Here is a 15,151-nt window from a genome sequence, read left to right as displayed (position 1 = left end):
AACTCACCATATTTTGTGGCATTTATTTTGTATCCATAAATATAGAAAACTCACCTAAGTAAACTTCTCAAAAAAAAAATCCCAAAATAATATTAAAATGTAGCATGGCGAATTTGCTTGGCCACAAATACTAAAGAAATTTTTTCTTAAATACATATATATATATATATATTTATACTTTTTTATGGCTCCTGTTTTTTTCTTAAAAAATACGCACTCAAGCTTTCAAAAATACGATTTTCAAAGTTTCATAATTACGAAAATACATTTTTTTTTAGAAAAAACAATTAAAAAGTAACTTGAAAACAACTCGTTGGACCAACTAAATATCAACTAAAAAAATTTCTAAAAACGTGAAAAAAAAAACCTAAAAACAACTTGAAAACAACTTAAAAACAACACAAAATAATAATAAAGACAAAACTGTAAAAATGTAAAAATTTTCATAAAACCATAAAATTAAAGAAAAAAAAGTTTGACCGTAAAAACATATATTTTTTTTTGGAAAAATTGGTATTTTATGTAAAAATCTACTATAATCCAAAATGAAGTATCACTAGTCTCATGGGCTTAGCCAGAAATACGGAAGCCCAAAGTTTAGCATCATCAAACAAGAGTTCTAAGGGTAGCTTCGTCATTTGGTAAGCAAAAATCCAACTCCCTAAACCAACTTAGTCTGTTTCTGATAAGTAACTGCCTAATGCAGCTTCCAAATCCAACACCGCTTTACCGCTAGGCTTCAAACTGCCAAAATCTTGCAACCCAATCAGGCCTAAACACGTGTCCATCTTCCATTGATCAGCCAGCTGAGAATGCAGCCTATATAAAGACTCGTTTCGTCTCCACCAACTTCACACTTTCATAAACTGAAAAAAGCTCTTTTACTGTACGGACGAAGCTGGAGAGAATCAGAGATCGAACAACGTTCGAAGCTTGAGAGAATCAGAGAAAGACTGTGTTGATTAATGGAGAAAGCGAGTAAAGTGGCTGAGATTGTAGCAGAGGAAAGCAATTCGTCGACCATGGGAGCTATAGTGGGCAAGTACAGCAAAGCGGAAGAGATGGCGAAGGAGGTGGTTCAGGTACTTGGTGGTAATGGTGGCGTCGTTCAGATGAGCAAGACTGGTTCTAATGAGTATGAAGACTGCGACGCTACCAAGAACAAGATTCGGATTCAAGTCTCCAAAACCAAGAGGCCTCTTTTCTTCTACCTCAATCTCGCTAAGGTATATATTATATACGTATACGTTAGGTCAATATATATGTATGTCACTGTTTTATTTTGATTTTTGAGTTTTTGTAACATGTATTTCTGATCATCTTCAAATGGTATATTAGTAGAGTGTTCTTTTCTCTGTTTTGCGATGATTTCTTGAAATTTGCATGACACACACACGCATATATATAAATATAAATTTATATATATATATATATATGAAGATTTTCAGTCCCTTCATGCATGATCGTTCTTGTAATAAGTAATCTTTAGCAACTATAATGCATTATCGTTCTTGAAAATTTTCAGTCCCTTCATGCGTTATCATATACATATATACCTAAGAAATTTCTGTTTTTGTAATTTGATTGTTGCTAAAGGTGCAATCTTTATTTGTTGCAGAAGTACATCAAGCAGTGCTATGAAGTTGAGCTCTCTGGTCTTGGCACCGGTACAAGTTCTTGACTCTCTCTCTCTCTCTAATTCATTCTTTTAGAATTGTCAAGTAAAATATATTAAGCTTGGTAATAATATTATTACTCTATATAATCATTTGTTTGTTTGGATCGAAATGTGAATACAAGGCTTTTCTTTTTCCTCTTCTGTCTAACAGCTATTCCCACTGTCATCCTAATTACTGAGATTCTGAAACGCAGTGGAATGGCAGTTCAAAAGAGTAAGTAGTACTCACTTCTTTTAATATCTTTCATTTAATAGTTTTCTATGGTCTAATGTAATAATTGAATTTGGGAAATGAGCAGATATAAGGACATCTACTATCGGAGCCAGAGAGGAAAAGAAAGGCAGGGTGATGGTGAAGGCTCAGGTTGTTTATCTCTTTGTTATGATTACATCCATTTTGTTTGTTATCAATCAAACCTTACTAATGTTATATCTTTTCTGATGATTCTTTTAGATTGAGATTTTGCTGAGAATGGCTGATAAGATGGATGGGAACTCGGTTGTTTCCACATCCAATTAAGAAGGCAGGCTGCTGCTGCTGCGGCTGAATAACAAGTGTACCATTTTAGAGTTTTTTATTGTTTCTTTTGTCTTTTCCCTTGTAAATGATTAGATTAGGCTACTGCTGCATGCTACAGATGCTGATGGAAACAATGTCCTTCTTAGGTCTTAGTACTGTTCATTTTTACATTTTTTCTTAGTGTTGTTCTGAACAAAACTTCTGCTGCCATTTCTTACTGGCATGTTACTGCATGAATAAATATCAAGTTTTTCCACATCTCTCTCCCTCTCCCTCTCCCTTTATTTATTTATGTATATATAAATATATAAATGAGGTTGCAAAGAGAAGAATAGCACAAAATGAGGTTGCAAATAAACTGAGTCACTCGCCCCACTTATTTGAAGTATTAACAGGGAGTCACTATGGCCCACAAAGGGGTCAAAGGATTAGTGTTAAGAAGACAATGACTTTGAACAGTGGTTATCGTAGTTCTAGAGACAACTTGGCCAAAGTAAGTGCTAAAACCTTGACCCCATTAGACATGTCATCCACGGATGAAAATTCTTCTGGTTTGTGGCTGTAACCTGCAAAACCAAATGAATCATAAATGTTATGAATGGTTTGTGCCATAATTGCTTTGTTTATTGCAATAATTTATCTATACTCAAAATTCCAAATGGAACACTTTTCCTGTTCATCTACATGTGATTGCAAATAGAAGATATGCTCCAATCATATAAGAACTCTTGATAAATTGCATTATAATTTAAGCAAAAGAATTATCAGTTTACTGTGGAAGAAGATTAAAGACAGTTTTAGATTGTTGAAAGAGAAACAAATACTGACCTTTGTAACATGGAATGAAGATCATACCCATCGGAGATACTCTACAATGAGTGTTAAATGAATGATCAAAAGGCGATAAGCAGTAACAGTTAAACTCATGAATGGGATAGCATACATAAATGGGGTAATCGTGAATAGCTTAATATTCTCTCTTACCTAGCCATAAACAATGAATCATGGTATGCTCGGCTAATCATGAACTTGTGTGAAAGATTAAGCTCTTTTGATGCTTCTTCCATTGCCTTAATTATCAATTTCTCAGAAAGTGCTGGTGGATCTTGATTTATAATTTTGAATTCGGTTAGCTTAACTTGGCGATTTTTGGCTATTGCACTTGCAGACTGATGAATTTTCTCAATGATGATGTTCCTTCGATCTTCATTAATGTCTCTTGTATCTGCACAACAAGTTATCTAATTATCATTACTTTATAATGCCTTGGTAGATACCAGTTCGCTTTACATGACTACCTAACTTTGATTAGCATTCATAATCCAAGTAAGATAATACATACCAATTTCAAGATGTGATCTACTAGGGATGCTGTTGATTGCTCCAGGATGAAGGCCCAATATACCTTGAAAAACAGGATTTATTAATTTATACAATGCATCACTGGAGGTTCTTTCATGCTTAAGGAAAATAATCAAACAACTTACCAACAGTACCAACACTGTCTATCGATCCAGATTCCAAGACATGTCTTTCAACAGCTAATGCTAATTCTGCAGCCGCCAGTCCAGCATCATTTCTGCTCCGAATTACACAAGCAGAACTTATTATACTTAGAATGAGTAAGAGTAAGACTAGTTTATAAATTGATTTTTTAAGTAAAGGCTGGATTTTGGAAGCACCAAGACAAAATTTGGTAGGTACAATGAGAATGATGAGCAGGGTCATCCACAAAAGTTGTCTAATTGAAACATTTAAATAGATATTGGCAAATAGAGACGCACCTCAATAAAGAACTTAAGAATAGTACTTAAAGTGAATAATAAAGTAACATTCACCTATTTGGCATTAGGACAGCACCTGCATGGCCTCCATTTCCTTCAAATTCCACTTTTATACTTGCAGGGGCTGCAATGGCTGTTACTATGCCAATTGAGATACCTGAATAAGAAAATAACATGCCCTGATTTAAGTAAAATATTGAGCCCATTGTCAGCAATAAGAATGTATAAAAAAAAGAACCTACCTTCATCCTCCAAAATGGGGCCTTGTTCAATGTGCAACTCTACAAAAGCAGAGTACGAACCCTTCCTCAGAAACACACTAGATAAGTCATCTTGATCTTTGGCATAGCCGGCAGATCTTGCAGCATCGAGAAGGGATAAGTTTTGACCATCAAATGTTGTCTTCAGAGCTTCTGCTAGTGCCTCGCTCCCTGCTAATAAGCGGCTGCAAATATACAACACATAAGAAGACTAGTAGGGTAGATCCAATGAATCAATGAAGGTTGTAATTCATCGTAATAGTTAAACAAGTTAAATATAGATAGGATCCAGGGATTGAAAAATTTCAGAAGAGCAATGGTAAAAACAATGGGACTGACATCTATTATGCACTAGAAAAAAAGTGATGTTTAATACTAACCTTCCCAGGCAGCTGATTCCAAAGCGTGTAGGTTCTTCTGAAGTGAATAAGATAACTTCAAGAGACCTTTTAGGCTTGAATCCGGACCTGCAAAACTCCCAGTAGCATAGCATAAACAAAAAGAGCTGCGACTACATACATGTAGTAAATTGTGAAGAAGATAATATCCACACAAAGATGTAAAGTTAAGATTCATAATATTAATACTAGAATCAACATCAATTTCGTAAAGTGTCAAACCTTTTCAGTACATTTATGGCTTCTATTGCGCCTAAAACACCAACCACTCCATCATACTTTCCAGAGTATGGAATAGCATCAATGTGAGAACCAGTAGCAACTGCAGCAAGCTCTGGCTCATGACCTTCCCTACAAAAGAAAAACTCATTTGGTAAGTATGACATGAAACAATGTTATCCAGAAGGAATGGATTTTAATATGAAATTCAACTAAAAAGAAGACAACTGTAAGAACAAAGAGCATCTAGAACAACCACTCAACCATCCTGTGAAAATATTCGTCCAAGCTAAGAGGACTACTACAAAAATCTACAAAAACACAAAAGATTTCTCTGGCAAATCAATCGATTTCAGAATTTAATAAACGTAACTAAACAAAATAGTGTTAAAGCAGTAAGTAGGATTGTGATTCAAGGATCATAATATACTACACTCACCATCGACCAAAGATGTTACCAACGGCATCTTCTCTAACAGATAGACCAGAGAGTCCCATCACGTTTTTAATGAATCTGCATATAGATAAACACAAAAAGAATCAATACACAGCTAAGGAACAGTCTTGTGCAATCATTGGCAAGTAACTATGTACATTAAGTACAGCATGTGAAGTTGTATAAACATTTCAAGCAAGTATCTCAACAGGATTGTTTAGGTTTGTACTTTCAAGAAGTTGCCTGCTGCTGACAACTCAAAATACAACTTTCATCAAACATTCCAAATCATCATAGCACTTCCTAAACAATAATGCTATTACCAATAAATATCTTCCATCAACAGTGACAAGCAATAGATGAAATAGGCATTTCATGTGTTCCAAGTTAGTCTATCTCCCTTTTATTGACTAACACTATTTACAGTCCATTTGGCCACTTCCCAAATTTATGGATTAAAAAAAAAACAGTTTGCCTTTTTTTTCTTTCTATATTAAGTTTCAAAATAAGGGTATCTCTCTTTACATTTCTATTATAAGCTTCAAAATAAGTCTATCTCCCCGGCTAACCCTACAATATTTGAGGACCAGAAAACTATAACAAGTGACCAGAGCAAACCACATGAGGTACCCCTTTGGGTCACCTAAAGCCACGTACTAAAATCACAATCAACAAAAAATAATTCCCTTTTTATATCAATCCAACCCCATCTTGTAAGGGTTTAAGCAATAAGCATAGTAAAGTCTTAAGCACAAACCTTCGGGCCAATACATCCTTCTCAGTGTACAAAACCCTGGTTACTGATGGGGCAGGTGTATCCGAAAGCCTTGAAAGTTCATCAATCTGATGACCAAAAAAGAATTTACAAAATCACACCAGCTTTCAATTAAAATATACCCAGTAACCAAACGAATAAACATTGACAAAAACTTGGTCCTGAGGTACCTGACTCTGCAAATTTTGAGCATCCACAGATAGTGAAGAAGAAAGAGTGTTTGAGATGAAAGAGTGAGATTCATGAATTGGGTACCCAGAAAAATCCTCCATTGTTCTAATAGTTGGGTCTTCATCGTTAAAGGCTGCTGCTAAGGTTGAAAATGGACATAGGAATATTAGCAGAAGCGCAGATATAGACATGATTTTCTGCATTTGGTAGAAGAGCAAGAGTACCTTAGTTCATTGGTACAAAGTATGAAGATGGATAGAAATAAAGAAAGAAAGTGCTTGTTTGAACCGATTAAAATATATATTGTACGTGCCAAAAAGAGTAACCAAACCAATTATGTTTAGTGACTAGACTAGGAAGTGAGTGCAAATATGACGTAACTTTGTTGTTTTGGTTTAGGTACTTGATATATTTTATTAAAAAAAACGAAATCAGCGACTACAACTCAAATTTGGAGATCAGTTTTTAGTACTTTATTTCATTCTCCATTAGGATTGGTAATTTGTATATATTACAAATAAATGTTGAACCAATTCGATCCATTTATTAACGTGGAAATTACATTTTAATCAAGTTTACAAAAATATAGTTTTTTTAAAAAAAAAAAAAACTTATTTTATGGTTTTAATTTTTTTTTAATTTTATAGATATAATTTCTCATACTTTTGTATAAAACTTATTTTATGTCATAGTTTTACTCTTAATCAAGTTTTATAAATTAGAAGGATATTTTAGTAATTTAATTATTATTTTTTAGCTTAATTAATTTTGTTTATATTAATATTATATAACTATTTTTATATTAAATATTATCGTGTTTGTTTTGCAAAGTTTATCTTTTATAATATGGATAGTCTTTATTTTTTATTTATTTATTATAAACATTTTTTTTGAATGTACGTTTTTTTTTCAAAGTCTGGGTAAGATAACCAGTTAGTTGATGTTCTCGTCAAGGTAACCTGTTATCATCTCCGGGGTAACCAGTTACCTATATTATTTATTATAAACATTAGTTTTTATTTATTAATTACTTTTTATCACGTTTTCACATCTGAATTTTTTTTTTTAAAGATTTGGATGTTCTCGTCAGGGTTACCCTTCATGTTTTTATATTTGATTTGTTTTCAGATTTGAACGTTATTAATGTAGGGGTAACTAGTTACATATATTATGGGTAACCAGTTACTTTACAGTAATCAATTACCATCGTAGCGAACCAGTCACCTATATAATGGGTAACTGGTCACCTTTATATTAATCGATTACCATCTTAGGGGTAACCAGTTATCTATATTATGGGTAACCAGTTACCTTGTGTTAGAGTTATTAGCAGAAATGAAAAACAGAGAAGAAGAAGAAGCGTTTTGTGAAAAGGTAACCAGATACTTGATTGGTTACTTTTTATCACGTTTTCACATCTAAGTTTTTTTTTAAAATCTAGATGTTCTCGTCAAGGTAACCTGTTACCATCTCTCGGGTAACCAGTTACCTATATTATATATTATAAACATTAGTTTTTTTATTTATTATAAATATTTTTTTTCCTTTTATTAGATTGCATGTTTTTTTCCAAGTCCAGGTAAGGTAACCAGTTACTTAATTTATTACTTTTTAATCACGATTTACACATCTATTTTTTTTAAAATTTTTTTAAGATCTGGATGTTCTCATCAAGGTTACCTTTCAGGTTTTTATATCTGATTTGTTTTCAGATTTGGATGTTATTATTGTAGGGGTAACCAGTTACGTATATTATGGGTAACTAGTTACTCTAGAGTAATCAATTACCATCTTAGTGAACTAGTTACCTATATAATGGGTAATTGGTTACCTTTATATTAATCGATCACCATCTTAGGGGTAACCAGTTATCTATATTATGGTTAACCGATTATCTTGTGTCAAAGTTATTAGTAGAAATGAAAAACTGGTTACCTTGTGTCGAGGACGAAATTCCTGTAAGGAGGGGATAATTGTAACGTTCTAGTTTCCCTAATAAGGCTTAGTGCCTTGATTATGGGGTCATGCGGGTAATAATTGAATTAATTATGTGCTTATGTGATTATATGCATGATTATGTGATTTATATTATAATATGACTATGTTTGCATGTTTAGGTGCATTAAGCATGCATGTGGGCCCGTTTCTTATTAGAATGTCATTTTCGTAATTTTGACCCATTGATGGCATATTTGTAAATATATGTGCTTTATGATTGAGACCACATTATTATGTGGATATATTTGAGTTATTCGGCAGGAGACGACCTTCTTGAGAAAGTGAGCGGTTAAGTCACAACGGGGTTAAATACCCGACTTGGGGTAAGTCTAGGGGTATTTGGGTAATTTAGTACATTATTGGGATTTGTCGGGTAATGGTAAATTAGTTGGTGATTACTCAAGGATATTGGAATTAACTGTGAAATTACGAGGTGTTAAAGGAGATTAGCGGGAAACGTGGTAAATGACGATATTGCCCTTGATCAAGGGGCATTTTAATCTTTTGTCTCAAGGGAGTGACTTAGTCACTAGAATGCTTCAGAAGTAGGAAACCAAAGAGGACAAAAGGCATAAGCTTTATCTCTCTCTCTCTCATTACTCACCTTGCGACATTGGAACAAAAGGTAGTTCTTTGATTTTTGAAGTAAAAGACTTGGATTTTGGGAGTTTGGAGAAGCATCAATTGGGTTAGGAGCAGCCTAAATTCAAATCCCAGCTGAGGTAACGTTCTTGGTCCTTTGTCTCTCTGAATTTCAAGTTGGGTTTTTGGTGTTTTTGAGTTTTGAATTCAAGGTTTGGATTTTGGGCTTAAGTGATGCTTTGGCTTGGTTTTTGGGGTTTATATGTTGTTTAGGATGTTTGTAAATGCTTGTGGGGAATAGTTTTGGTTTTATTTTGGACCTGTGATGAATTTTTAGGGAATTGGCTCGGAGAAAATTGCTGGGAATCTGGGTTCGCAGGGTTGCGCCATAACCTTGTTCTTGGGGCACCGCGACCCTCATGAACTCAGAAAACAGGGGAGGTACCTCGAACCGCCGAGGCACCATGGTGCTAGGTGTACCTTATGGTTTCTGGCTCAGGGCTCTCTGACTTGTAGAGCGCTGCGACCCTTAGTGAGGGGCGCCGCGACTCAAATTGGGGAAAAGGGCCAGTTCAGGTTTTGAGTTGTGAGGACTCAAACCTAAGGGCTCATGAAGGATTTTATTGCCCGGTTGAGTAGAATTCAAGGTCCCGGAGGTTAGGACTCGGTTCGGAAGCCTTTATTCGCTCATTATTGATAGTCATTCTTTATCATGGTTGTGACTAGGTTACCAATCAGCTCAAGAGGAAAGGGGTTGCACTCAGGGTCGTGATACATGTCTCATTAAGGATATAAGGTAAGAAAACTACACCCAATATGTGATATATGTGATTAGGGCTTGGCCCGGTTGTTGAACATGGTTATGACTATACTTGAACTGTTTTATTAGACATGTTAACTGTGTTGTGCATACTCGTTATAGTTGATGCATGCTTATCTATTTATCTAGTTGAAAGGCTTGACTTATGAGTCAAGGGCGGCAATAGCGCACTGAGCGCAGGTCGAAATGGTTAGGCCTATCCAGGAGCGTGACATACGCTTGAATGACCCAATGGTCGCTTGGAAAAAAAAGCATCAAGTATGCTTGGCTAGCTCCATGGCTAGCTAACCGAAAATAAGACTATGGGCCCCAGTGTGACCTTATGGTCACTTAGCAGGATTGAATGCATGCATGAGTAGAGTTATTACTGCTAGGCATCCCATATAAGATTCAGTAATTTGTTAGTAATTGCTTATAAGCATGTTTATGTTTTCTTGCTGAGCCTTGGCTCACGGGTGCTATGTGGTGCAGATAAAGGAAAGGAAAAGCTGGACCAGCCACGACATGTACATATGTGGCTTGCTCGACCACCACGACCGAGGTTTCTTAGAGGAACTAGGGTTAGACCCTATTTTTCCGCTTAGGCTGGCTGGTTGTAATCTTTTTAGTTGTAAATAAACCTTTTAAAGGTCTATTTTGGGATCCCACATGTAATCTTAAACTTTTTAATGAAATGATTACTTCTTTTGACCAAATATTTTAAACCGTAATCTGTTAATTACTTTTAGTTACACATTTATGACCAAAAGACTCGGTTAACGAGTCTAGCACTATTTAAAATACATAGTGTAACGGTCTTGGTTATCCAAGGCGTTATAGGTATGGATGATTTCGATAAGATTCTGGGAATGGATTAGTTAGCTAGGTATGGGGCGACTATAGACTGCAAGAAAAAGATGGTGACTTTTAAGCCTGAGGGTGATGACCCCTTTGTTTTAGTTGGCACTGTGCATGGACCCCGTATTCCTATAATATCAACATTGAGGGCTAGAGACCTAATGCAAGGAGGTGGCATAGGATTCCTAGCTAATGTGGTGGACACCACTAAAGTTGAGCCAGTGGCACCAGAAGAGACCAAACTGGTTTGTGAGTTCTCAGATGTGTTCCCTGAGGACTTACCGGGATTGCCACCGCACCGGGAGATTGAGTTCGTTATTGAGTTGGCACCAGGTACAGAACCAGTGTCTAGGACACCATACAGAATGGCTCGACATAACTGAAGGAGTTGAAGGTATAGTTACATGAACTACTGGACCTGAGATTTATCAGACATAGCTTCTCACCTTGGAGTGCACCAGTTCTGTTTGTAAAGAAAAATGATGGGACCCTGAGAATGTGTATAGATTATAGGGAGTTAAATAAGTTGACTATAAAAAACAAGTACCCACTACCAGGGATAGACGACCTGTTTGATCAGCTGTAGGGTAAGACTTGTATAGATCAAGGATTTGTGTTTTGACGGACGTGGGTATCAGACGAGAGATCCTTGATGAATCTCATACCACACCATATTCATTACATCCAAGCATCATGAAGATGTATCAGGACCTAAAGTCTTTGTATTGGTGGCCTGGGATGAAGAGAGATGTGATTGACTATGTGGTGAGGTGTCTAACCTGTCAGCAGGTGAAGGCTGAACACCAGCGACCAACGGGGTTGTTACAACCTTTAGGTATTCCCGAGTGGAAGTGGGAAGACGTCACTATGGATTTTGTAAGGGGTTTTCCTAGGACAGTGGGGCAACATGACTCAGTATTGGTGATTGTAGATAGATATACCAAGTCAGCTCATTTTCTGCCTGTGAGAACAAGCTTTATCGTGGACCAGTATGTAGAACTGCACGTGAGGGCGATTGTACGTCTCCATGGGGTTCTGAAATCCATAGTGTTAGACCGGGATCCCATCTTTACCTCTAAGTTTTTGGGAAGCCTACAGAAGGCTATGGGGACTCAGCTGAAGTTCAGTACAACTTATCATCCTCAGACAGATGGCAGTCTAAGAGGACGATTCAGATACTGGAGGACATGCTTAGGGCACGTGTATTAGATTTCGAGGGGTCCTGGAGTAAGTATCTTATGTTGATTGATACTTGGGTCCTGAGATGGTTCAGAGGACTAGTGAGGCTATTGAGAAGATCAGAGCTCGAATGCTCGCCTCATAGAGTAGACATAAAAAGCTACGCTGATCCTAAGCGTAGGAACGTGGAGTTCCAGGTAGGGGACCACGTTTTTCTTTGAGTTTCACCACTGCAGGTTTGGAAGGAAGGGCAAGCTGAGCCCTAGGTTTGTAGGACCTTTTGAGATCTTGGAAATGATCGAGCAAGTAGCTTATAGATTGGCTTTTCCCCCATCATTATCAGAAGTCCATGATGTATTTCACGTTTCAATGCATCAGAAGTATGTGTCGAATATGACCCATGTGCTAGGTTATGAGGATCTGGAGCTACAGACAGATTTGTCTTATGAGGAGCGGCCGGTTCAGATCCTAGATAGAAAAGACAAGGTTATGAGAAAGAAGACGATTCCTCTAGTTAAAGTTCTATGGAGGAACAACGAGGTAGAGGAAGCGACTTGGGAGCTAGAGTCAGATATGAGCATCCCGAGTTGTTCAGGTAAATTTCGAGGATGAAATTTTCATTAGGAGGGGATAGTTGTCACGTCTCAAATTTACTAATAAGGCTTAATGTCTTGATTAGCGTGCCAAGAGGGCATAATTGGGTTTATGTGTGAATTTAATTTAATATATGTATGATTATGAGAAATATATGAGTTGTATTATAATATGACAATTTATGCATGCTTATGTGTATTAAATGTGATTGTGGGCCCATTTTCGTGAAAAATGACATTTTCATAATTTTGACTTGTTGATGGTATAATTGTAATTGTATGTGTAATGTGATTGAGGCCACATTATTATGTGGATATATTTGTGGTAAGCTTAAGTCGATCCTTATGAGCAATTTGGCAGAAAAGTCACAACGGGGATTTATACCCGGCTCGGGGTGAGCCAAGGGGTATTTTGGTAATTTTGCGTAAGTGGGGGTAATTAGTGGAGCATTATTGGAAGAAATACTAATATTTGGAATGTTAGTAATATAATTGGGAATTAGTGGTATAATTTGAGGATTAGTGGAGATTTAGGAAAAATGACCAAAATGCCATTGGGTTTGGTTTTGAGGTTAATTGAAGCTAAGGGTAAAATGGTCATTGTGACTATTTGTCTAAGTTAAGTTAAGTAATAGGCTGAATGCTCTAGATGATTCTCGTACATACTCTCTCTTTCTCTCTGCTAAGTTCTTCTTGAAGGAGTTTTGAGAGCTAAATACTACACCTAGAGCTAACTCTTGCCATAGATTGGAGATATTGGTGGCATTCAGCTTCAATGGGAAGGATTTTGGTTGCTGGAGGTCATAGTGTAACACCCTCAATAACCAAGACCGTTACGTTGTGTGTTTAAAATAGTGCAAGACTTGCTAATCAAGTCATTTAAATGAAAATGTGATCCTAAAGTCATAAACAAATTAGGTTTAAAAGATTTTGGTCATAATCAGACAACTTTCATTAAAATAAATGTTTAGTACACGAGATCCCAAAAACAAGGTTTAAAGGACAAATTCACAAAATACCAAAAGTTATATACAATCAAGGCCACTCTAATGGCAAACTATACATTTTAGGTTTCTGTCCTTGTACAAACCCTCGACCGTGGCGGCTGAGCAGCTGACAATGTACACCTTGCCCCCAAAGCTCTCCAACCCATGGTTGATTCATCTTACCCTTGCCTTTACCTACACCACGGAGCACCCGTGAGCCGAGGCCCAGCAAGAAAACCATAACATCATAGCCTAATCAATATCGATAACCAAATAATACATAAAACATTAACCAGATATTCAGCAGGTCATAGCAGACTCATAATCAATGATGATAATCAAGTAATCATCAATCTATCATTCAGGTAATTCAACAAGCCATAAACATCAGATTAATCAATAGTAAACACATTCATAATCGACAGTTTATCACAATCATCATACAGTACTCAGGGTTGACGCCCTTAGGCCACACCCTCTGTTTAACCCACTGTCTCCGGCTAACTTAGGCTGAGCCCAGTGCTTAACCCACTGACTCTGGCTCGCTTAGGTTGAGCTCAGTGATTATTTAACTAACCTCAGCTGCCAGTGGCTGAACCGCGTCCTGTGCGCAAATATCAGTCCTGGCACTCTTAGGCCGTTTATATCATGCTCACATGGCATATTATAATCATACAAAATTTGTATTCAAATATAGGGAATCTCAGTCCCAACACAACTACACAAAAGGTGCGGTTTTTTTACCTTGAATTCCGAGCGGAGGTAACAGAGCGGTCCCGAGCACGATCCTCAGTCCTGAGCCTTGGCGATAAGCCTAGTCACAAGGGCCATTGATATCCATCAACTTCCAATCAAAATAAAATACCTAAAAGTCAAAAACTAGCATTCGGGTCCTCAATTTCTACTAACCTGGGTAGTAGAAATTGTCCCAAGCACCTAGGTTTGAACCCCTGAGCCCTAACAATTCTTGAAACACTTCCAAGGCCAAAATTCCCAGGCGAGTCGCGACTTGGCCAAGTCAGAGAGCCCCCCAGGCCAGAAGGGCCACATGCGCCGCGACACCCCCTGGCTAGGTCGTAGCGCACCCTCCATGAACCCAAATAATTCAATTAAGCAAACCTCAACCTCTTCACTTAACCTCAACAAAACAAATAATTCAATTAAAACTTTACCTCCAATTGCAGTCTAATTTCCCCCAGCAGTAGCTCAGAATTCTAGCTTTAAACCTTCAAGCCTCCAACTTTCTTCAATGATTCAAACCTTCCCTTCCCTCAAAGATTCCAGCTCAATTCCAAGGGAGAGAAAAGAGAGAAATCGTGAGAGATGAGAGAGATAATTTCCTTTAGTTGTTTCTACCACCCTCTGCTTGGTTCTACTAATTTCTGAATATATCACCTATCTTTTAGGCAAGTGACCCTTTTGCCCTCCCAAGTTCACTAGCCCTCAAATGGCCCCTAGGGGTAAAAGGGTCATTTCGCTCCCAATTCCCGCAAATCCCTCAATTGTTCTTATTATCTACAAATTAAATCTTGTCATCCAATTAATTACCACTTATTTAACCAACGTCTAATAATACCCGATATATTTTCTAAATTCCCAAAAATACCCTTAGGCTCCCCCGAGCCGGGTATAAATCCCCGCCGTGACTATTTTGCCAATCCGCCCACTAGGACCGTCTCGAGCCATATGCTGCAAATATATCCACATAATAATGTGGTCTCAACAATTATCACATATAATTACATTTATGCCCTTAACGGGCCAACATTACCAATATGCCCTTAAAAGCGAAACAGGGCCCACATGCATATTTAATGCTTATAAACGTACACTCAATCATATTCATATAATCATATAATCATGCATGCCACAAACTCATGCATTTAATCATTTAAAATCACACATATACCAATTA

General features: G+C 36.9%; 2 protein-coding genes across 2 annotated transcripts; one reads left to right on the top strand and one right to left on the bottom strand.

Moving 5' to 3' along the window:
* Nucleotides 1-821: 821 nt before the first annotated feature.
* Nucleotides 822-2,454, top strand: LOC133819041 (uncharacterized protein At2g34160-like). Its single transcript, XM_062252184.1, has 5 exons — nt 822-1,226; nt 1,619-1,667; nt 1,830-1,892; nt 1,978-2,042; nt 2,133-2,454. The coding sequence occupies exons 1-5, from the start codon at nt 966-968 to the stop codon at nt 2,196-2,198; spliced, it is 504 nt and encodes a 167-aa protein (XP_062108168.1). The 5' UTR covers nt 822-965; the 3' UTR covers nt 2,199-2,454.
* Nucleotides 2,455-2,530: 76 nt separating this feature from the next.
* On the bottom strand, nt 2,531-6,530 carry LOC133819040 (ureidoglycolate hydrolase). Its single transcript, XM_062252183.1, has 12 exons — nt 6,241-6,530; nt 6,053-6,138; nt 5,299-5,373; nt 4,863-4,991; nt 4,623-4,709; nt 4,225-4,427; nt 4,037-4,139; nt 3,686-3,777; nt 3,541-3,603; nt 3,183-3,423; nt 3,027-3,067; nt 2,531-2,764 (listed from the first exon to the last, which is right to left on the bottom strand). The coding sequence occupies exons 1-12, from the start codon at nt 6,442-6,444 to the stop codon at nt 2,661-2,663; spliced, it is 1,428 nt and encodes a 475-aa protein (XP_062108167.1). The 5' UTR covers nt 6,445-6,530; the 3' UTR covers nt 2,531-2,660.
* Between the last annotated feature and the right edge of the window lie 8,621 nt (nt 6,531-15,151).

The sequence above is a fragment of the Humulus lupulus genome, chromosome 2 (genome assembly GCF_963169125.1).
Source record: "Humulus lupulus chromosome 2, drHumLupu1.1, whole genome shotgun sequence".
In the NCBI taxonomy this organism is placed as follows: Eukaryota; Viridiplantae; Streptophyta; class Magnoliopsida; order Rosales; family Cannabaceae; genus Humulus; species Humulus lupulus.
This window is presented reverse-complemented; position numbering and strand designations above follow the sequence as displayed.

Bases quoted from the DNA above. Each gene is read 5' to 3' on its own strand.
- LOC133819040 (XM_062252183.1), bottom strand. From the start codon at position 6,444: ATGCAGAAAATCATGTCTATATCTGCGCTTCTGCTAATATTCCTATGT. The intron at 4,428-4,622 runs GTTAGTATTAAA...GTATATTTGCAG, and splicing joins GGAATCAGCTGCCTGGGAAG to CCGCTTATTAGCAGGGAGCG. The intron at 3,778-4,036 runs GTGAATGTTACT...AATTCGGAGCAG, and splicing joins GCTGTCCTAATGCCAAATAG to AAATGATGCTGGACTGGCGG.
- LOC133819041 (XM_062252184.1), top strand. From the start codon at position 966: ATGGAGAAAGCGAGTAAAGTGGCTGAGATTGTAGCAGAGGAAAGCAAT. The intron at 1,668-1,829 runs GTACAAGTTCTT...TCTGTCTAACAG, and splicing joins GCTCTCTGGTCTTGGCACCG to CTATTCCCACTGTCATCCTA. The intron at 1,893-1,977 runs GTAAGTAGTACT...GGAAATGAGCAG, and splicing joins TGGAATGGCAGTTCAAAAGA to ATATAAGGACATCTACTATC.